Source organism: Carcharhinus amblyrhynchos, chromosome 1 (genome assembly GCF_965287045.1).
Source record: "Carcharhinus amblyrhynchos chromosome 1, sCarAmb.v2.hapA, whole genome shotgun sequence".
NCBI classification, from domain to species: Eukaryota; Metazoa; Chordata; class Chondrichthyes; order Carcharhiniformes; family Carcharhinidae; genus Carcharhinus; species Carcharhinus amblyrhynchos.
Window position 1 is genome coordinate 51,108,198 of NC_137324.1, and position 24,873 is coordinate 51,133,070.

The 24,873-nt window shown below is 43.2% G+C and overlaps 1 protein-coding gene across 6 annotated transcripts in view; it reads right to left on the reverse strand.

Moving 5' to 3' along the window:
* wdr7 (WD repeat domain 7) overlaps positions 1–24,873 on the reverse strand; it is a 695,157-nt gene that overhangs the window by 250,330 nt on the left and 419,954 nt on the right. For all 6 annotated transcript variants that reach the window (XM_080182523.1, XM_080182596.1, XM_080182751.1 and 3 more), the window contains one exon: positions 10,867–11,091. In XM_080182523.1, coding sequence (XP_080038649.1) covers positions 10,867–11,091 — 225 coding nt within the window. The remainder of the gene's footprint in view (positions 1–10,866; positions 11,092–24,873) is intronic.

The window sequence follows — 24,873 nt, forward strand, 5'->3', positions numbered from 1 at the left end:
TGATAGAAAGCGTGGAAAAGATTTTTGTGAAGAGATGAAAATTAACCTAGAATGGCAGCAAGAACTCACAAAAGAGTCTCACAAACAGTTGGTAGAAGTGCAATTACAGAATGAGAATTTGAAGGATCTTATGCATTAATTATACTCTGCTCAAAAAAAACTGATTGGCATAAAAACCAACTTTTATGCACAAAGGATCCATTTGTGAAGAAAATGAGAACTGATAGTGAATACTGGAATGTCGCTCATAGGAAGTAGAACATGTAAAAGAGGAATCAAAATGCTTAAATAATGAATTAATCAAGGCAAGTCCAACAAACTTGGGTTGGAATCTCAAAAGAATTTGGCAGAGTGTTGGTTCCGATGCAAAAACGGAGTGATTCCTGCCGGCATGATTTCTGCATGAATGTAATGCCTTATTAATAAAAATTTTTAGACACACAAGAATCTTGCCGCACTTGCATGCTCCCTCTGATTCGCCCACCCTGCCGCAACTACTTGCTGCAATCACTGGGGAGCTCCAAATAAATGGCTCCCTAGCACTTGTTTCAAATCTGCCCCAGGGATGCCAGCCAAGAAGTCCGCATCTTGCATTTGAGAGAGAGCCCTGACCAGACAGCTGGATGACGTTCAGCAGAAGTGGGATACATTTGACCCCTATTCCAGAAGGAGGCTACCCAGCAAAGTCAACAACCTGGGATGCAGTGAGGGCCAACTCACTGCAGAAAAGGATGGGAGAGCAGCATCACAAGAAGATAAACAATCTCCCCAATCATCACATTCCCACTTATAACTGCTATGCTCCTCAAACTCCAGCTCTAAACAAGCCCTATGCCTGCCACACCTCATCACCATCTTCAAATCACAACTTCTGTCAACACGGTGTGTCATTGCAGGACAAACTTAACCATAACAGGCTTAGCAAGCAAACCCAGCCAGAGTCATGCTGGAGCTCAGAACCCTCATGCTTCGAGGAGAAAGCACTCAAAGCTGGTCGGGGGAGGAGGAACCAAGCACTTGCACTGAGGATGAATTAAGGGCAGCAAACAAATGTGAGAATCCTCAAGACAAACTGTCATTCCACAAGTCTCAAGTGGGTAGTCAATGCCCTGTCCTTTAACCTCTGTACTGCACCAGGCCACCTCCCTTCCCTTGCAAGCAAAGCAGCCGAGAAGCCTGCGCCATCTTCGCCACCCCTGGACTCTCCGGACACATGTAGCTCCAAAGGAATCTTCTCGGACCGCACTGCCAAAGATGTGTCGCAGCTGTCACTCACACCTGGCACCAGCATAGATAGGTTCACTAAGCAGGTAGGACTCTGGGTCACTCATGGTGAGCACCTCATAGCTGAAGATCTACAGCAGATGGAGAAAGAGACATCCAGGGAAACCTGCACGCGGAGGGATGCCAAAGGCCAGGATGCTGTTAAGCCCTGCCTGATGATGTGCCCCTGGGTTTGATCGTTCTAGAGCTGATGGAACTGCATAGGCAGAATTGTGAATATCAGGAAGGGATGACAGCAGCTCTCTTCGATTGCAAGGCCGACTAGAGGAGTCCATTGTCTTCTGTCCGAGGAGATGGTGCTGCCACTTTGGTGCAATGAGGCCAACATTGTGAGGGTAGCATCCACAGTAGAATGTCTGGAATAAGCCATACACTTGAAGGCCAGGATGTCTGCACCATAGTTCAGCCCATGACTTCCATGTCAGAGGGAATTAACTCCAAACTGCAGGGTTTCAATTGCATGGTGCAAGCACTAGTGGGAATTCAGTGCCAGACTTCACTCCAGTTGTTCCTCTATCCCACGGAGGATCACTAGAGCCTTCGGGCACCAGAAGGGATGAGGATCGTCTGGGGCACAGCCCGTGGCCTTCCACCCAATCCATCTGACTCCCCCCTTCCTGTGAGTGACACACCTCCAACCCCACACACCGAGAAGGGCAGCACTGCAATACCCATGCTATCCTAAAGTAGGCCAGGACCCATAAGGTCCAGGCCCAACAAGGTATGCCCGCCAGGATCATCTCAAGGAAACAGGCCATGGAAGTCAGCAAGCTTCTCTGTCCTGGGGAAGCATCTAGGAGTGTGAGAGTTTGGAAGGGGGAAAAGTTAACGGCATCTAGTTGGAATGGGTGAAAGCAGGCGCAAATCTAGAAAGGTTGCCACTGTATATGGCTCCAGAATAAATATTCACTTTGTTTACCCGCAGAGCCTCCACTGTGTCATCTGGTGCTGAAAGCTATGAGAACCCCTGCGTACACCCAGCACTTCATTGCTGATGTAAGAGAGAATGGCTGTGCAATGCCTCCCCTGCACTGTCGAATCTATAGATGCCCTGCTATTTATTAGTCACAAGTAGGCTTACATTAACACTACAATGAAGTTTCTCAAGTTGCCATACTCCAGCACCTGTTCGGGTCAATGCACCTAACCAGCACATCTTTCGGACTTGGGAGGAAACTGGAAGAGCTGGAGGAAACCCACACAGACAGAGACCCAAGCTAGGAATCTAACTCAGATCCCTGGTGCTGTGAGGCAGCAGTGCTAACCACGGTGCCACCGTGCTGCCCGCAGTCAACCACCTCCAAACCGTAGAAACCATTCCCATATCCCCATTAATGGAAGGGGCATCCCTCTTCTGCCCCTATCCTGTTCCCCCCTCATTAATAGCATTTCATGGCTGCAACATTGCACCTATATGCAAGGGGCCAAGGGGCTGTGGAGATGCTAAGAGCCCGCTCACTTTGAGTGAAAGCTGAAACTGCAAAGCACAGCACTTACCCTGCAGCTCCTGATGCTCACCTTGAACCATTTATGAAGAACACAATGTACCCATTCAATGGCAGGGATCATTCAGCTCTCTGTTAGTCAATCAAACATAACGCTGAGGCTGAGAGGAAGATTACTCTGCCTTTGCAGCAAGTCATCATCACTCTGCTGCAGAATCCAGCCAATGGCTTCAGCCCTCTGCCCATGAAGATGTTAGTGTGAGGATTCTGCCACCACATTCTTTGTTTTTTCTAACATCCATGGTGGAGTGGACTTAACATGGGTTACTCCTGCTCATCCTCAAAATGAGATCTTACAAGGGCCTCCCTTTCTTGGCGGCTTATTCTGACCCTGTCCATAACTCTGCCTTCCTCTTCTGCCACCTCCTGTATTTCATCATGCCCATGTGCATCCTCAAAACCGCCTGATCCGAGGAGATGTGGCACTCACCCATCTCCACCTATTCCAGGTGGCCTTCCCTTTGCAGGACTAAGTTGTAGAGCATGCAGCACACCACAATAATGCAGGAGACCCTCTGGGGGCCATGTTGTAGAGCAGCTCCCCGACCAGTCCATGAATTGAAACTACATCTTTGGGAATCCAATGTCCTGCCCCGCCAGCATGCATGTTGAAACGTGAGCCTCATTGTATCAAGTCTCTGCTGGTGCTTTGGCACCAGGGTCAGCAGCCACCTCCTGAGTGGATACCTCTTATCCCCGAGGAGCCATCCCCCCAGCTGCCTCTCTCCCTCAAAGATGGCTGGTATTTGCGAGCGACTCAAGATAAAACTGTCATGGATGCTCCTTGGGAAACTGTCACACACTTGCATGATACATATTGTGTGATTGCAGACAAGTTGGACGTTAAGGGAGTGGAATCCCTGGTGGTTCATGAATGGTGCTGCCTGCCATAATGGTGACCTAAGAGCTACGTGGATGCTGTTAATAACACCTTACACCTGGGGCATCCCTGCTCCGAGGGAGAACCCCATGGCCTTGGCATCTTGGCTTGCCTGATCCCGGTCCAAATTTATAAACGTCTCTGCCCTTACAGACAGTGTATCTGTGACCTCTCTGATACATTTGTGAGTGGCAGACTGGGAGATGCCACAAATGTCCCCTGTGCTATCCTGGAAGGAATCACTGGCAAAAAAAGTTTAGTGCAGCTGTGACTTTAAGGGCCACAGGCATTGGGTGTCCTCCAGTTCCATGGGATGCTAGCTCGTTCAGTATGTGGCAGAGGTGGTCCACCGTCCCTCAGGACAGACCTTCTCCAGCACTAAAGCTTGTATATCTGAAGGTATGAGCACTTTTGCTGGAAGATTCTACGCCAGTACCATCTCCTAGGTCGATCCTGTGCTCCTGCAAGCATTGGGTCCTGGGAACGAGCAGTAGCACAAGAATATCTCCGCTGCTGGTCTATCCCAATCGGTAGAAAAACCAACTCCACAGGCTCCATGATTCTCCTAAATCATGCACAGAAAGGGTGAGGGCACCAAAGTGAGTTGGGAGAGGTCTTACCACAGTCCTGATCCTCATCCCTCCATTCCTCTGTGACTTCCATTCAAGTGCTTCCCATTCACTGAGTGAATATCTGTTTTCCCCTCCCCATCCCCTCTGTCACAACAGCACATCCCCACATTACTTCCCTGTACACCACCAGGATGCACAGCATTGAGCTCCATTTTCTCATGGCATCAGACCGACCTCCCCCCCAACCCACCCACTGATGAGTTGAGACTGACCCCCACCACTGGCCCCGAGTGGCACTTATCTGTGTCCCCTATGTTCTCCCTGGTGCACTTTGAGTATCAGATAGGCTGAGAAGAAATGGCTGCCTCAGCACTCATCTACGATATCCCCATGAGAGGTGAAGGAGCCAGGTTCAAGCTTTTGTTCAGCTGTTGCAAATGCCACTACCTGCTGAATATTCAGTGTGGGCTCAATATCCAGAGTGAGTGCTCAATAGTGAGATACTAATGTATTAAAATGAGGTTCCGGATGTTCCGTAGTGTGTTTTGCAACAGTCCATCAGCGGGCCTGGTCCAAAACTGCAAAACATCATCGAGCCAGCGAGAATCAAGTGTTTCAAAACTTTCTGCATTTTGAGTGTGCACCACCATTTCTATGCACAGTGAATCTGGGCTCAAGATTCCTTGATTAACTTTAAACATCAGACATCTCTAGTTAGCATCGTGTAAAATGCCTGGAACAGGGGAAAGAATTGCTGGTAAATCAGAACAGTTGCTTGAAAGCAGAATTAACAAAGAGTGATGAGCTTCTTGAATTTTGGTCCAATTTGAACAACATGAAGGAAGAGATATGCAATATGGAAGAGGAAATCCACAATTTGAAAGCAGGGAAGGGATACTCTACAAACAGATTGACAATCGAACAAGTGAATTGAAAGAACCCAAGGAACAGTCAGTGACTACGGGAAAAAGATTCTAAACAGAACTGGATGCTCAGGTGAAGCTATCAAACATATAAGGTAACTTTGAGTGAAGACAACTCAACTTATCAGAGTAGTAGTTGCTGAGCTGAATGAAAAGATTCATTAGCTCAAAAAACAGTTAGAAAAGCGCAAAGTGCTCAAAACATTTTGGTAAAATTGAGAAACAAGTTGGAACAAGTTCTCCATTTTTGAAACGTAAACTTCCACATACATCATGACGACCCACACAATGATGGAAGAAGCGAAAGAAAAGACAAGGAGCAAAGTGCAATGTTCATCCACCCTGCAAGAAATAAGATAGAGCACCTACAGTACAACAGTTTAACTGATCAGGAGTGGTTCAATAAGAATAATGGAAGGAAGAGATGAAAACATATCCAGATGCCAGAACAACCTCTAAACCTACAGGAAGAACCAACAATGATTGAGTCTACCACTCCTCTGACTCTAGTGTGAATGAAATGTGGAATAGTTTACAAGGGGGCTGCCACTGACCAGAAACTGAACTGGATTAGCCATATAAACACTGTGGCTAGAAGAGGTCAAAGGCAAGGAATCCTGCATTCAGTAACTCGCCTGCTAACTCCCTAAAGTCTGTCCACCACCTACAAGGCACAAGTCAGGAGTGTGATGGAATTATTTTCCACTTGCTTGGATGAGTGCAGCTCCAACAACACTTAGGAAGCTGGATGCCATCCAGGACAAAGCAGCCTACTTGATTGGCACCCCATCCACAAGCATTCACCCTCTCCACCACTGATGCACAATGGCAGCAATATGTACCATCTATCTACAAGATGTAATTCAGGAATTGACCAAGGCTCCTTTGACGTTCCAAACCTGTGATCTCTACTGCCTAGAGGGCAGCAGATATATGGGAACACCACCACCTGCAAATTCCCCTCCAAGTCATTCAGCATCCTGACTTGGAAATATATCATCGTTCATTCACTGTCATTGGGTTAATATCGTGGAATACCCTCCCTGACAGCACTGATTGTGTACCAACAGAGGGCAGTGACTCAAGGCAATGACTCAGCACCACAATCTCAAGGGCAATTAGGGGTAGGCGATAAATATTGGCTAACCAATGATGCCAACATCCCATAAATGAATTGAAAAATAGAGTTAATGTGGGACTGAGTTCAGTGCTGCCCACACAATGCCGTAAGAGAACATAAGAAATAGGAGCAGGAGTAGGCCATCTAGCCCTTCGAGCCTGCCCCGCCATTCAATAAGATCATGGCTGATCTGTCGTGGCTCAGTTCCACTTTCCCGCTTTCTCCCCATAACCCTTAATCCCCTCTCTTATCAAAAACCCATCAACCCGCGTCTTAAAAATATTTAGCGAGGTAGCCTCCACCACTTCAATGGGCAGAGAATTCCAGAGATTCACCACGCTTTGAGTGAAGAAGTTCCCCCTCAACTCCGTTCTAAACCGCCCCCCTTTTATCTTGAGGCTGTGCCCCCTAGTCCTACTGTCTTTTTTGAGCGGGAAGAGTCTCTCCACCTCTATCCTATCCATCCCATTCATCATCTTATACGTCTCAATGAGATCTCCCCTCATTCTTCTAAACTCCAACGAGTACAAGCCTAGTTTATTCAGCCTCTCCTCATAGCTCAACCCCCTCAACTCTGGTATCAGCCTAGTAAACCTCCTCTGCACTCCCTCCAAGGCCAAAATATCTTTGCGCAGGTGCGGCGCCCAAAACTGCACACAGTACTCCAGCTGCGGCCTCACCAATGCCCTATACAGCTGCAGCAAGACATGACCTCCACGCAGAATCAGTCTCATATTGGACAGAGCTGTGTGTACCAGCAAGCATGGAGACAGCTCCTAGCTTGTAACCTTTACTATATCTTTGTAAATAGCTCTTAGAGTCAATAAGCATGTACAGTTAACCTGTACATGACCACAAAGATTTTTACAGACTCATCAAAACGTAACCAACACCTTGCAACTGTAATTACAGAAAACTAACACTACTGCTGCAAAAACTGAGCCAATGCATCCTCAACATAGCAAAACATCCCTCATAACTTTGCAAGTGTGTTCCTGAACAACATTTGATCTAGAGCCACCACAGAGGACACTGAGACAGTGATCAGGATCTTTGTGCAGGTGGTATGTTTTAAGGAGCATCATGAAGGAGACTTGAGAACTAGAAGCACAGTGGTTTATGGAAGGGATTCCAGATCTTGGAGCCAAGGCAACTTTTATTCTAACGTATGCCAAATGGATGGGTGTTTTGATGAAAACAGCTTCTTCAATGTGACCCACAGTTATAGCAGTCAAAAATGCAAAAGCTTATATAATTTCATTCAAATTGTCTGCCTCTTTGCAGCATTGACATTCTCAAATAATAACAACTGTTGATAAAAACATTTATTTTTCTGCATGCTGTGCCCATTTTCTCCCAGGGATACAAATAAAACCAGAAAAGATTTATTTTGAGTGATCACTTGATATTATATATTGCTTCTGAGTGCCTCTGTTAGGTAATTACACTTTGTTCTGGATATCAGATGCTATGATAACTATATGGACAGGCTGTGCAACTGCTAGAGCTAATATTCAATTATTATTGTGATCTTAGAAAGGAGGCTCTGGTACCTGTGGAGGAAGAATTAAATAAAGCTGCTATGCAACATGGCTTTGTTTAAGGGAAATCATTGTTCACTAATTTATTACAGTCCTTTGAGAAAGTAAGAATAAAGATAAAGGGGGTGCTGTAGGTGTGGTAATCTTGGATTTCTGAGAGGCATTTGGTAAGATGCCACATCAAAGGTTATTTAACAAAATCACAGTGTTGGGGTAACATATTAGCATGACAAAAGAAGCCGGAAATAGGCACAAGTGGGTCATTTTCAGAGTGCCACAGGAATTAGTGCCGAGGCCCCAACTATTTACAATCTACAGCAACAACTTGGATGCAGTTAAACAAATGCATGGCAGCTAAATTTGACAATAACACCAAGATATGCCAGAAAGTAAATTGCAAAGGGATATAGATCGGCTAAGTGAGTGGGGAAAACATTTGGCAAATTGACTATAATGTAGGAAAGTATGAGCTTGTCTGAAATAAAGGCAAAATACTGTAGATGCTGGAATAAAAACAAAAACAGAAAATGCTGGAGAAACTCAGCAGGTCTAATAGCTTCTGTGGAGAGAGAATGGAGCCAACATTTTGAGTCAGGATGACCCTTTATCAGATCTAAAGGCAAAGAAAATCAAACAAGATTTATACTATGGCGCGGGGGGTGCTGTAATTGGACAAAGGGAATGTAAATAGTGATAAAGACTGAGAAAAGTGCTAAAAGTGTCCATTTTTTTTTTATTCATTCTTATTCATTCAGCTAGGCATTGCTAGCTGGGCAGCATTTAGTGCCCATCCCTAGTTGCCCGTGGGCAGTTGAGAGTCGACCACATTGCTATGGCTCTGAAATCACCTGTAGGCCAAATCAGGTAAGGACGGCAGATTTTCTTCTCTAAAGAACATTAGTGAACCAGATGGGTTTTCCCGGCAATCAACAGGCATCAGTGGAGTCTTAATTCCTGATTTGTTTTATTGAATTCAAATTCCACCATCTGCCGTGGTGGGATTTGAATTCTGGTCCCAAAACATTAGCTGAGTTTCTGGATTAATAGTCAAGCAATGACACCACTAGGCCAGCGCCTCTCCTCATTGAGGAATGTGTGAATGGCAGAAAAAAGGTACAGATTGTTAGGGGACTATCTGAGGAATGTAGCAATTAGCCTTGTGGGAGAAAGGGGGGGGGATGTTGGAGACAAGATGGAGAGTGAAATTTCAGAATTGGAAAAACAAAAATAAGAATGGAAGAAGAAATGAAATAAAATAAATGGAAATAAGGTAAAGATGGAGGGGAGAGTTCATGCTCTGAAATTGTTAAACTCAATGTTCAGTCCAGAATGCAGGGAAGTGCCCAATCGGTACTAGGCTGATACCGGAGTTGAGGGGATTGAGCTATGAGGAGAGGCTGAATAAACTAGGCTTGTACTCGTTGGAGTTTAGAAGAATGAGGGGAGATCTCATTGAGACGTATAAGATGATGAATGGGATGGATAGGATAGAGGTGGAGAGACTCTTCCCGCTCAAAAAAGACAGTAGGACTAGGGGGCACAGCCTCAAGATAAAGGGGAGGCGGTTTAGAACGGAGTTGAGGAGGAACTTCTTCACTCAAAGGGTGGTGAATCTCTGGAATTCTCTGCCCGTTGAAGTGGTGGAGGCTGCCTCGCTAAATATTTTTAAGAAGCGGGTTGATGGGTTTTTGATAAGAGAAGGGATTAAGGGTTATGGGGAGAGGGCGGGAAAGTGGAACTGAGCCACGACAGATCAGCCATGATCTTATTGAATGGCGGGGCAGGCTCGAAGGGCTAGATGGCCTACTCCTGCTCCTATTTCTTATGTTCTTATGTTCTTATTCCTCTAGTTTTCATTGTGCTTCATTTGAACATTGCAAAAGGCTAAGAACAGATAAATGGATAGGAGAACAGCGTGGTGTGCTGAAATGGTACACACAGGATACCCAAGGTTCTCATGACAAACAATCCCTATGAGATCCATTAGTAATTACTGACTGACCTCCCAATGGAGCCTGTAGAGTATGAGTTCCCCTGGATATAGGCAGTGGCTTGCCCAACTGGAACTTATTACCTTACTCTTTTATAAGACAGTCCCAGGCAGGGATTAATGTGCATACACCACAGTAGTAGTTTTACTTTATGCTCTGTAATAAACCATGTTCCATTCCAGTAGGTCTTTGAGTCATTACATAGGCCATTTGGCCCATCGAGTCTGCTGCGCCATTCAATGAGACCCTGGCCAATCTCACATGCTAATCCTCAACTCCATTTTCCTAACTTACCCTCACAAACTTTTATTTCCTTAGTGATTAAAAATCTGTCCATCTCAGCTTTGAGCATGTTTAATGAGCTGACCTTTACAGCCATCTGTGATAAAGAATTCCACAGATTCACTACCCTTTGATAAGACCAAAAGACGTAGGACCAGAAGTAGACAATTTGGCCCATCGAGTCTGCTCCACTCCAGGACACTACCCTATGTAACCCTGAAGAAAAATCATAGTAAAAAACAATACTACTTAGAAGTTGTGTTTAAACTCTTTCTCAGATATTAAAATATTGAAAATGGGGAGAAAAAGGCAATCTGTCAAGCATTGCCCAATAAGATAATGAGCCTTTTTCTTTCCAGGAAGGAAGGAAATGTATCACAAGGATGGACGCATTGGTCAAAAAAATGGCTGGAACATTGGGGGAGGCATGTCAGGAAATCTCCAGGAATACAAGAACAAGTGTGTGAAATAATTTGGCACATTTCAAGAGATGAATGAGGTGCTGTTTGAAAGTATGCTCTTGCCATTGACATGTTGTTTTACAATTAGACTTCTAATGCATAAACACAAAACAGATGCCTGAATTTATCAAATTTGCAATGATACTGATCAGAAGCAGTAACGTATCAAAATGAAAGGAGTATAGCAACATAAACCGTAAAACTTCAAAAGCAGCTGCTGGAAAAATGCATTCTAGGGCCAGCTGCATGAATGATTTTAATTTCAAACTCCGACATGAAAGGGATGTTATGAAATCTGAACACTTACAGGTGTGTCTAGCCAGGGAATAATTGGACCCTCCACTCGTCAGTCCAAAACCCTCTGGGACCTGATTGGTGTTCCGAGTCCGAGTTGGCAGCTTTGGAGGTTCAATCTCAGCACCAAATTCTGCTCCAATGACACCGAGGAGAACAATGGCTGTAGCCTGTTTACGGCGCTCTTCGTAAGATGACGACAATTTCTTTGTGTGTACCAGAAAACCTGGCAAACAGCCTAAAATACAAACCAAAGAAATGCTACGTTAATGAAGATGTATACGGCACATACCCACACTGTAAAATGTACAGGAATTCCCTTAAAGTTCTGCTCTCAGCTGTTTTAGAATATCAAACAGTACAGCACGGATACAGACCCTTTGGCCCATGATGTTGTGCCAAGCATGACGTCAAATTAAACTAATCCCTTCTGTCCGCCCTTGGTCCATGTCCCTCTATTCCTTGAAAATTCCTGTGCTATTCTAAAAGTCCCGATTATACCTGCTTCCACCACTAACCCTGGCAGTTCTAGACACCTACCACTCTCTGCGTTAAAAATATGCCCCTCCTTTGAACTTCCCCCTCTCACCTGAAGTGCATTCCCCCTAGTATTAGGCATTTCAACACTGGGAAAAAGATTCTGAATGTCAACCCTATCTATGCCAGATAGGGTTTGTCCAGATTCTCCTTACATTATATATCTTCTAATCCAGGCAGCATTCTGGTAAACCTCTTCCACACCCTCTCCAAAGCCTTTGCATCCTCCCTGTAATGTGGCGACCAGTATTGAATGCAATGTTCTAAGTGCAGCTTAACCATTGTTTTATAAAGCTGCAACATGACATCCTAACTCTTGTACCCAATGCCCCAACCAATAAAGACAGGCATGCCATATGTCTTCTTTAACACCCTATCTACTCGTGTGGCCACTTTCAGGAAGCTATGGACTTGAACCTCAAGATTCCTCTATACATCAATGCTGTTCAGGGTCCTGCCATTAATTGTATCCTTACCCTTAACATTTGATCTCCCAAAGTGCAGCACTGCACGCTTGTCCAGATAAAACTCCATCTCCCATTTCTCCACCCATATCTGCAACTCATGTATATCTCATTATATCATTTGACAACTTTATACACTATCCACACCTCCACCTACCTTTGTGTCATTTGCAAACATACTAATCCACCCATCTATGTTTTCATCCAAGACATTACATATATCACAAACAGCAGAGGTCCCAGTATAGATCCCTGTAGAACACCGGCAGTCATAGACCCCCAGCCAGAAAAACATCCTTCCCACCACTACTCTCTGACATTTATGGGGAAGCCAATTCTGAATCCAAGCAGCTAAGTCGCCATTCGTCCTTTTGAGGGGCTATTTTTTCTGATTCATATTGGAAAAGTCTTCATTGACATATTTTCAAACTACAAATATTTGGAGAGACAGGCTCCTCAATACGACTCATGCAGAGTGTCAGCGGCCATTAACATTCCTTTATTTATTTGTTTCTGCCTTTTTTTAAAGGTTATTTTTAAACATTGATTTTTGAGGACCGCAAGAGAACCGTTCATCTAAAAGAGCACAATTAACAAAGCAGACAAGGTTAAGGATCATTTGAGTTCCAACACGGTACTGAGCTAGCTGTCACCAGCATTCACTATTTATGCAACAATACAATGAAAGGAAGGAAACATGGATAGAATACAATGCTTTCGAACTGATCTGTAAACGGGTTCTATCTCCCTGGTTGGACCAAGTATCTCAATATCGCTAAATTAAGTTTCTGGGCTAAAAGGGAAGTTGCACCCTTGCCTAAAACAGAAAAGGAAGTCTCCTTTCTCGGTAGAGAAACTTCAGCCCATACCTCTGCAAACATAGAATGCTTGCAGTGCAGGAGGTGACCATTCAGCCCATCAAGCCTGCACCAACAACATTCCTACCCAGGCCTTTTCCCGCAACAACACTATTTATCCTGCTAATCACCCTAACACCAAGGGACAATTTTAGCATGGCCAATCAATCTAGCCCGCCCATCTTTGGACTGTGGAAGGAAACCGGAGCACCCGGAGGAAACTCTCACAGACACGGAGAGAACGCGCAAACTCCATACAAACAGTCAGACAAGACCATAATTGAATCTTGGTCCTTGACAGCAGTGTGAATTATTGTGCTATCATGTCGACCATAGTCTAATATATGGTGTTCATTTCTTCCCAATATGGTGGCGTAGTGGTAATGTCACTGGGCTCATAGTTTGGAGGCCCAGACTCTGGGATATGGATTCAATTTCCACCATGGCAGTTGGGGGAATTTTAATTCAATTAATTCAGTAATGGTAACCATATCAATTATTATTGATTGTTGTGAAAATCCATCTTGTCCACTCACGTCTTTTAGCGAAGGAAAACTGCCGAGGTGTGATTCCAGACCTACGGCATGTGGTTGACTTTTCGCTGCCCTTAAAATGGCCTACCAAACCACTCAGTTCAAAGGCAATTTGGGGCGGACAAAAAAAATGCTGAACCAGTCACATTACATGAAAGAATATAAACACTGTGGCTGCAAAAGCAGGTCAGAGGCTGGAAATTCTGTAGTGACTAATTCATTTCCTTAGTCTCCAAAGCCTGTCACCATCTACAAGGCTGAAGTCAGTACTGTGATCAAATACCCACCACTTGCCTGACTGAGTTCAGCTCCAACATGCTCAACGTCTGAGATAAAGAAACCCACTTGATTGGCACTGTATCCACCACCTTAAACAGTCCCACCCTCCACCACCAACACGCAGAGGGAGAAGTGAGTATCATCGACAAGATGCATTTCAGCAACTCACCAAGGCTATTTTGATAATACCTTTCAAACCCATAATCTCTACCACCTTGAAGGGCATGGGAACGCACAGTAAGTTCTCCTCTAAGCCACACAACACCCTGACTTGGGAATATATAACTGTTCCTTCATTGTTGCTGGGTCGAAATCCTGGAACACTCTTCCTAACAGTTATGTGACTGCACCTTTACCACATGGACTGCAGCGGCTCAAGAAGAAAGCTCACCATCACCACCTCAAGGGCAATTAGAAATGAGAAATGAGAAGTGAATGCTGGCTAAGCCAGTCATTCCCATATCCCACAAAAGAATAAACTTTAAAATTAGTAAAAATGTCATGGCAAAGCCTCACCAATGTTACATTGGATGTATAGCACAGAGGTAGGCCAAAAATGCCAGTATCTGCACATTTATACTCTTAAGAACCATACTGTGCAGTTGGTTTCCCAGTCAATACAGTCATTATGCCAGAAATGTAAAAATTGAAAATGCAATTCTTTTTGACAACGAGTAGACAGCACAGAACCCACCTCATCAAGGCTGCTAACTTGCATTTGTGAAGTAGACAAATGAATTTATGTAGCACACCTAGCATAGAAAATCATCCCAAGACACAAACAGAATTCAGGTGCAGATCCAACAATCTGCATCTCACCTCCACTTCATGCACAGTAACAACAAATGTAACAGCACAGCAATTTTTAATCACCCAAAGAATGAGAATGAGTTGAACATGCATTCCAAGAAATAAATACCTTCATGTGAATCTCCAAAACCATTAAGCCCCTAATACAAACCCTTTTAAAGCTAATAGTTTTGACGTTGCTGCAGTGAAACTACTAGGTGAATACTCAACATTTTCATATGACACTCTGGTAGGTAGCAAAAGCATTAAGCTTGCATTAAAATGATGGGAGAATGCATGCAATATGAATGTGTTAAGTGCTCTTGGCTAAGAGTGCTAATAACCATTTTCAAGCTGAGATCATAGCGTGGCACCCATAACTCACTCTCAATGTTTAGATCAAATATTTTGACAAATATAAGCATTAAAGACACTGAATAGACAGGAGAATGCCGTAGCCTTAGTTTTTTAAAAATTTGTTCACGGGATGTGGACAACACTGGCTCCCAGCATTTAATTATTCTAGACGTGGTGGTGATGAACCACCATTTTGAATCATTGTCATCCATGAGGTCTAAGCACAGCCACAGTACTGTGAGGAAGGGGGTCCCAGGATTTTGACCCAGTAACACTAAAGGAATGGTGTTACACTTGCACGTCAGGATGAGCCTGCAGATGGTGATGTTCCGTTGCATTTGTTCAGGAGAAATCAATTCTAGACTGTCATACAGGACCAAAAATTACAAACATCTCAATATATTTCTCTTCTAAAGGATGCAACTGAAAAAGAAACAGATATTGTCAATTTCCTTTCTCACCTATTTACTTCCTCCCTTCCTACATACTTCTCTTCACTCTGCAAACAGCCAGAGACAGTGCTAAATTAGAATTTTCCTGGTGTACACAGCTCAGTATCCTCAGTGGATAGAGGGGAACTCACCACGCAGAAAGTTTAAACAGATTTCCCGGTGGAGCCCAGCAGGGTAGCATACTAGGGCCCTCAACAGGAAAGTGGGATGTTTCCCTTAGGTGTCACCTCCATCCAGGCTTTTACAACCCAGCTACCACTCACCCCAGGTGTCCCCTTCCCTTTAACCTTTGCGACCTAGTTTTCACTCCTCTCCTAGTGGCCTCCTCGCTTTGCTCCAATAAGAGATTCCTCGACTCAGTTGCATCCTGGCACTTTGTTTTGACAGACTCTGTGTAGTCCCAACAATGGATACTCGCCTCAGTAGTGCTGCTTGGATAAGAAAACTGTCAGCCAATCAGATGGCCATCAGCACTGCGAGATAGGCTTTCATCTTTAGAAAGGGACAGAAGGCCCACCTCTAGCCACTTAATGCTCCACGAAGTGTTAAATGATTGTGAGGCAGCCGCAGAGTCAGGGTGAGTTTTCTGCCCATCCATACAAACACTTCTGGCCATGAAAAATTACTACATGGGTGAGGTAGAACAACAACATTTATGGATGACTGAAACATACTTTGGTCAATATTTTCAGGAAACAGAGGAAGAAACTTTGAAGTATTATTGCACCCAGAACTTAGAACAATATAATCTTCCAAAACTCCCTGGATCCTGGAGAAGTACCAGAGAATTGGAAAACTGCCAATGCTATATCCCCTTTCAAAAAGGGAGGGAGATATAAAGTAGGTAACTATAGAACAATTAGCCTAACATCTATTGTTGGAATCAATTATTAAAGACGTGGTTGCAGCACATTTGGAAAATCGTTATCTAATCAAGCAGAGTCAGCATGGCTTCATGAAAGGGAAATCACGTCTGACTAATTTATTAGATCTTCTCAAGAAAGTCACCACCAGAATGGATAGAGAGGAACTCACCAGAATGGATAGAGAGGAACTCACCAGAATGGATAGAGAGGAACTCACCAGAATGGATAGAGAGGAACTCACCAGAGTGGATAGAGAGGAACTCACCAGAGTGGATAGAGAGGAACAAGTAGATGTGTTGTATTTGGACTTCCAGAAGGCGTTCTTAAAGGGTACCTCAGAAGAGGTTAAGTCATAAGATAACAGCTCATGGCGTTGGCGGTATTACATTTGCATGGATGGAGAAATGGCTAATGGACAGGAAACAGAAAGCAGGGATAAGGTTTTTTTTCAGGTTGGTAAACTGTAACTAGTGGGGTTCCACACAGATCAGTGCTGGGACTGCAACTGTTTACAATATATATTAATGACTTGGAGGAAGGAAGCCAATGTACTGTAACCAAATTTGCAGACAACGCAAAAATAAATAGAAAGGCAAGTTGGGACAGGGATACAACAGTTTACAAAGAGATATCGATAGGTTAAGTGGGCAAAATATTGGCAAATGGAGTACAATGTGGGAAAGTGTGAAGTTTTAAAGTAAAGTTTATTTATTAGTCACAACTAAGACTTACGTAAACACTGCAATGAAGTTACTGCAAAATTCCCTTAATCATTACACTTCATCGCCTGTTCAGGTCAATGCAGCTAACCGGCATATCTTTCAGACTGTGGAAGGAAACCGGAGCACTTGGTGGAAACAGATGGAGACACGTGGATAACATGCAAACTCCACGCAGACAGTGACTCAAGCCAGGAATCGAATCTGGGTCTCTGGCGCTTTGAGGCAGCAGTGCCAACCACTGTGCTGCTCCAGTTGTTCATTTTGGAAGGGAGAACCAAAGAACAAGAGTATTATTTAAATGGAGAAAAACTGCAGAAAGCTGCAACACAAAGGGACTTGGGGGTACTTGTGCACAAAATACAAAAAGCTAGAACACAGGTGCAGCAAGTAATCAGGAAGGCTAATGGAATGTTGTCCCTTATTTCAAGGAGGTAAAAATAGGGAAGCCTTGCTTCAAGTGTGCAAGGTACTGGTGAGATCACACCTGGAGTACTGTGAACAGTTCTGTCACCTTATCGAAGGAAAGATATTATTGCATTGGAGACACTTCAGAGAAAACTCACTTGGATGATCCCCAGTATGAAGGGTTTGTCTTTTGAGGAAAGATTAAACAGATTGCAACTCTACTCAACGGAATTTAGAAAATGAGGGGTGATCTCACTGAAACATATAAGATCCTTAAGGGGCTTGACAAGGGAAATACGGAGAGGATGATTCCCCTCGTAGGAGTGTCTAGGACCAGAGGACATAGTTACAGAATAAAGAGACATCAATTTAAGACTGAGATGAGGAGAAATTTTTTGTCTCAGAGGGTTAAGGGTATTTGGAACTCCATGCCACAGGGAGCTGTAAGGGCAGAGTCTATATTTAAGACTGAGATAGCTAAATATTTGATCAAGACTTGTGGGGAAAGGACAGAAAAGTGGACGTGAAAAATGTTGAATCAGCCATGATCCTACTGAATGATACAGCAGGCTTGAGGGCTGAACAGCCTACTTCAGCTCCTATTTTTTATGGTCTTATGGACCATGATCGCTAGTACAAAGGGAGCTTTGAAACTTTGCAACAACAGTTTGCAATTACATCTGACTTTTAACATTTAAACATTCCAAAGCATCTCACAAGAGTGCAATTCAAATAGAACTGCCACTGAGCCAAAGAGATATCAGGAAAGCTGACTAAAGGTATGGTAAGAGTGTTGTTATATGTATTGCTTTAAAAGAGGAAAGAGAATGAACAACAAGCAAGGAAATTCCAGAGCTGGGGGCCTAGACAGCTGATGGCACTAACAGCAATGATGAAGAAGAGGGAGACAGTACACAAGAAGTGAAACTTGGAGGAATGCAGAGTTCTCAAGAGCTGCAGGGCTGGAGGAGGTTACAGAAATAGGGAAGGGTGAGGCCTTTGAGAGATTGAAACACGAAGATGAGAAGCTTAAAAGTCAAACGATTGGTGAACTGGGAGTCAATGGTAGTCAACGGTGGTCAACAAGCATAGGATTGATGGATTGTTGGAATTTGGTGCAAGTTAGTCTGCAGACAGCAGATTTGTTGTTAAGTTTATTGAAGCTGGGAGGCTGACCAGGAAAACATTGGAATAGCTGATTCTGGAGTTAAGAGGGAGCCTGGATAAGGGTTCCAGCAGCAAATGAACCAAGGCAAGGGCAGACATGGGCAATTTTGTTTTATTTGTTCAGGGGACATTGGCATCTCTGGCTGGCCTGCATTTATTGTCCAACCCTAGTTGCCCAAGGGAGCTAAGAGTCAACCACATTGCTGTGGTTCGGGAGTCAAATGTAGGCCAGACCAGGCAAGGACAGCAGATTTCCTTCTCTAAAAGACATTAGTGAATCAGATGGGTTTTTCTGACAATCAACAATGGTTTCATGGTCATCAGTAAATTCAGATTGTTCTTTGTACTGATGAAAAATAAAGAAAATTACAGCACAAAAACAGGCCCTTCAGCCCTCCAAGCCTGCACCGACCATGCTGCCTGACTTAACTAAAACCCCTACCCTTCTGGGGATCATATCCTCTATTCCCATCCTATTCATGTATTTGTCAAGATACCCCTTAAAAGTCACTACTGAATCCGCTTCCACTACCTTCCCCCGGCAACGAGTTCCAGGCACCCACTGCCTCATACATCTCCTTTAAACATTGCTCCCTAAATCTGTGCCCCCTAATAATTGACTCTTCCACCCTGGGAAAAAGCTTCTGACTATCTGCTCTGTCCATGCCCCTCATAATCTTTGTAGACTTCAAACAGGTTGCCCCTCAACCTCCGTCATTCCAGTAAGAACAAAGAATGCATACCAATTAGCAGACAGCACAAAAAGCTAGCAAGGGGACTCCTGCCGAAATCCATACTTTCAGATTGTTTTTATTGTTGACTTCAAATTCTACCATCTGCCGAGGTGGGATTCGAACCCAGGACTCTACAGCAATAGCTTAGTTTCTGGATCAATCATCTAGCGATAATACCACTAGGCCATTGCCTTCCACAGAGATGGAAGTAGGCAGTTTAACTGATTTGAGGTTGGAGGCCTGTCTCATTCTCTTTTAATGGGTTAGGAGAAGAGAAACAGAAAAGGAAAATCAAGGGAGAGTCCGTCACAGATCTCACTGCTGGCATCTTCATCCCATTGACACAGTGCACCCAAGATTGAACAGCTTGCAAATACTCACCCCTGAAAAATGTTAAGATCGGAGTAAGGAAATGGAACATTGGTATATGCCATGCAAGTGATAATGCCACCTTCCACATGTCCCTCATAGTCGTCCCCCACATAGAACACTACAGCACAAACAGGCCCTTCGGCCCACGAGTTGCGCCGAACACATCAACACCTACCAATCTATAGACCTATCTATAACCCCCAATCCCATTAAACCCCATATACTCATCCAGAAGTCTTTTAAAAGACCCCAGCGAGTTCGCCTCCACCACCACTGACGGCAGCCGATTCCATTCACTCACCACCCTCTGAGTGAAAAACTTACCCCTAACATCACTTCTGTACTTTCCTCCCCGCACCTTAAATCTGTGTCCTCTCGTAGCGACCATTTCAACCCGGGGAAATAGCCTCTGAGAATCCACCCTATCTATTCCTCTCAACATTTTATAAACTTCTATCAGGTCGCCTCTCAACCTTCGTCTCTCCAGGGAAAAGAGTCCCAGCTCCCTCAACCTAACTTCATAAGGCATGCCTCCCAGTCCAGGCAACATCCTTGTAAATCTCCTCTGTACCCTTTCAATAGCTTCTACATCCTTCCTATACTGAGGCGACCAGAACTGCGCACAGTACTCCAAATGAGGCCTGACAAGGGTTTTATAAAGTTGCAGCATTACCTCCCGACTCCTAAACTCAATCCCTCGATTAATGAAGGCCAGTACACCATACGCCTTCTTGACCACCTCCTCCACCTGCGAGGCCGATTTAAGAGTCCTGTGGACCTGGACCCCAAGATCCTTCTGCTCTTCAACACTACTAAGACTCCTGCCCTTGATAGTGTACTCGTTCACCCCGTTGGTTCTGCCAAAATGGACGACTACGCATTTATCCGCGTTGAAGTCCATCTGCCACTTCTCCGCCCAGTCCTGCATCCTATTTATGTCCTGCTGCAACTTTTGACATCCTTCCAGACCATCCACAACACCACCGACCTTCGTGTCATCAGCGAACTTACTTACCCATCCCTCCACTTCCTCATCCAGGTCATTTATGAAAATGACAAACAGCAAGGGTCCTAGAACAGATCCCTGGGGCACTCCACTGGTGACTGACCTCCATTCAGAAAAAGACCCATCCACAACCACTCTCTGCCTTCTGCAGGCAAGCCAGTTCTGGATCCACAAGGCCAAAGGCCCTTGGATCCCATGCCCTCTCACCTTCTCATATTGACACTAGGCTATGTCCCCTTTGTACTTCTCACGAACCACCAGTTCTAACTTGCACAAACACTTCTCAAGCCTTTCCAAGTGTGCTCTACAATACTTGCAATAAGTATAACAATAGAACCTGAGTTAGAATAATTAAAAGCACACTGCAAGTATCAGTGTGCTGTTTACGTAAAATGGAGAATAAAAAGAAGGTTAAACATAAAAAAGTTAATACTTTTTCCAAACACTTGCATACTCACGGATTCCCCTTGATTAATTTTTTTTTAAACCGTATTGATACAAACAATCTTGAATGACTTTGATGAGTGTCAGCTTTGTGGTATCACAAATACATGACTTTGGTTAAAATTTAGTTTAGGCTGTGATAGCTGATTCAAGTTGTCAATATCTGCAGTGACAAAAGTACAATATCCTGTTTCCTCATCCAATGAACCAGAGTTCCACTATGTTTGCCTGGTAACATGTAAATGGCATGAGTTATGCAGACTAAAAGTATATTAGTTTCTCTAAGATATTGTGTTTAATTAAATGGTGAAATAAGTGATTTGTATTTTGAAGTGTGATATAATTCAGCATTGTCCGTTAACTCAGGAACACAAATGCCAGCACCCAAAAACAATTTTAGATGCTAATCAGATACGGTAAGCCATTATTTGCCCCTACTAGAATATGAAACATTTCAGATTTCCCAAGAGGAACAATTTAAATCCCCCAATGTGTTACAAAATGCAAAGTTCTTCAAAGTACATTGAATTTAAGATTTAATCAGGTGGAAGATTCTAAACCAAGACTTGTGCCATGTATGTTCTTTAATTGAAATTGACACCAAAGGACGAAAGACATTGAGAGGTCAAATGTAAGTAGGATTTCCCAATCCAGAATCTATAATCCAAAGATATTTCTTGAAAAATGTAATAAACACACTAGGCACTTAGTTCATACTATAACAATGAATACTTGCCCTTGACAGCATCAGTTATTTATAGTTAAAATTTAACTGCTTCTCGCCTGTAAAATCACAGCAGATGATTATGTTCTATAGCTACAATGAGCTCATTTGGTGTACTACAAAGTTGTTTTATACCAGTAACTAGATGACTTCATGTGTAGTAATTAATTTCCAGAATCCTATATCCTTGCAAGGCCATGGGCAAGGGATACTTAAGGGAGTGATGTGAAAAGGTTGAAAGCGAAACACTGTTTAAAATATGTCAAATTGTAACAATTTTTATGAACCCAGCAATGTATTATAAAGGGAATCTAAGCAGAGCAGAAAACATATATTACAACATATATAAAACATGAGAAATACTACTCAACAATCATTTTCCACAGCATCTCTACAGGTTAATTGATGTAAAATGCCATTGAGTGTAAAGGTAAAGTTTGTGTTTTGTGCACTGCAAAATTTTGGAATTAAATTCCTATAACGTTCGGTTTAATCTGTAAATTGTAGAACAAAAATCACCTGACATAACTAGCCCGAGTTTTTTGAGATGTTGTTTTCCCTATGACCTTGTTGTATAGAATGTGCAGTGTTCAATGACCCATTATTTCTCGTTAAAACAAATATGGACACAGCCAGTTGGGCCAAAAAGATATACAAAAGCCTACAACTTACAGAATGACTGAGCACAGCCAGCCTCACTTTGATTGTTCTGTCAGCTGACCTCTGCAGAAGCAATGCTTAGGTGATCCTGTGCTTCTTAGCTGACAAATGAATGATCCAAGCTCCTTATATTTTCTACTGCTGCAGCCTTTAGTCCAGGTGCTTGGACAGTGAGCCAGCATGACATCTCAGATCAAGATGAATTGGTGCAAACTCCAAGCCAAGATTGTTTTATAGCATTTAATTTAGTTTCTTCCCCTGCTTGGATGAGCACAGTCTGGTTATGGATTTCTATTCTAATGTACTGGAGCAGGCCTGAAAGGAGCCAATGAAGCAGATGCTGGAGTGGAGAGGCAGGAATACCGATCAATAGGCAAGGCCCTGACCTCAGCGCTCTCAGCCCTAGCAATGGCCACTATACTTTGAAGGAAAAAGCAAAGCCAAGTGTGCTCATTCCGGTCAGAAATGATCCACAAGGAACACAAGAATAACTCCTTTGCGCTTTAATTATTTCTAGTTTGTTTTTAAATACGTAGACTATGAATACATTCTGGTTTCAAACTTGCACATTTTGTCTGATTAAACAACATAATTATTGACAATGTGAATGATTGGATTAAAAGGTAATTTTTGACTACATTTTAGAATCTGCTGCAAAATTCAACAGGTAATCCTAATATTTTGAGGTGGTACAATCTGGAGTTTACATAAATTTGCTTTTATTTTTGTTTTGCAATATTTTATTGCAAGCTTCGAAGTTATGGTGTTCAGCAATCAACGAGGGGCAGAAAGAAACATTGCCCAGTCACATCAATATCCCAAACAGTCCTTTCCTTCATTCACAGATCAATCAGGTGGAGTTTAAGGACCCAAATACTGAACAAGTCACAGGATATTTATCAACAGAAGTGCACACTTCTGTGTCACTGTGCAGGATTCAATTTAGACAAAAAATGCATAATAGATGATTTTAGAAAAATGTACATAAATAATTGATATTTGTATTATGTCTTTATTGTAATGAAACCCCCAATGAGGCTCACACAGGAGCATTATAAAACAAAGTATGACATAGCCACGTAAGGAGTGATTAGGTGAGATAACGAAAATGTTTTGTCCTCAACTACTTTGTGGTAGTGAATTTCACACATTCACCACCCTCTAGGTGAAGAAATTTCTCCTCACCTCAGTTCTAAAAGATTTACCTCTTTTATCCTCAAACTGTGACTCAAACTTCTGGACTCTCCCATCATTGGGAACATTCTTTCTGAATCTACTCTGTCTAACCCTGTTAGGATTTTATAAGTTTCTATGAGATCCCCTATCACTCTTTTAAACTCCAGTGAATATAATCCTAGTACCATGAAACAGGCAATCTGGAGAGAGTAAAATAATAAACTAATCTGTGACATGGTAAATTTAAAAACATTAATTCTTCTGTCCCATAAAATGCTTTATTTTTTGGCTTAGTCTTATATCAATTATAAGTAAGTAAGTCCTTTATTTTAGGGTTGGGTGCCTCGAGTTCTGAATGTTCTTCAGGGAGCTGCTTGCATGGCTGTGGCCTTTTCAAGCTCTGTGTACACTTGTGGTTCTACAGTTCATCATTGATCCTGGATTTTCTCTCTTGCGACTTTGCTCCTGATAATGTGGCATTTTTTTTTCTGTCCTTCTTAGGTCCTTCCCTCAGAGTGCTCTGGTTTTGGGAGGGAGGGAGGCTTGGCTCTCTGGTGGGGGCCCACTTCTCTCTTTTCTGTTGTTGGGGAGCACGCCCCCTCTTGGGGGTCATGTGATACATGTTTGTTTACGTGCAGTAACCCTTGCATTTTCATGGAAGAGTACCCTTTCGCAGTACCCTTTGTTTTAGTTATAGAAAAGATGAGTTGCACCACAGCAGGGCATTGGATAGATTGAGATGTGGCTGATATGGCCTTAAATCCTCATTGCAGGTGAGGAAAGTCCTCATCAGAACTATTAGTGCCCTGTTTTTTGTTAGTTATTTTAATCTAAGAAATTCCCTGGTGGTACAGGCAGACTAAATATCCTGGAATGAACTGGACGTCTTTTCCTTGCGGTCGGTGCTTCTGGTTGGTGAGTGTGTGGGGAGGTCTACGGTGGTGGTGCACACCTGAGCAGTGTTGATAGTTCTTGTTGCTCTGTGAGAGGGGGTGCATCATAGTGCCATGTTTTCATGGCCTTATCCTGATGTCCTGATTCCCCACATTTTTTTCCTGTTGTTCTTTCAATATCCATACAGGAGATGATGATGACTGTAACAACAGGGATTTTTTGAATTACTTGTATTGATTTTTGCAGGTCTTCAAGTATATACGTGAAATGATAATTGTCCTGTACTGTGCCGAATCCTGGGATGTTGTTGCATATTTCATTCCAAATATAAAGTTGAAAATTTTTAATGATAACATTTTTTTTTAAAAAGCCACAGCTGTCACCTCTCCACCCACTCTACCAATCTGCATGTCATTTAGAAGTTCTACACAATACACTATTCTCCTCACAATTCACAATGCTTCCAAGTTTTGTATCATCTGCAAAATTTTAAATTGTGCCCTGTACTCAAAGGTCTAGATAATTAATACCCATATATCAGGAAAAGCAAGGGTATCAATACTGACACTTGAGGAACTCTTC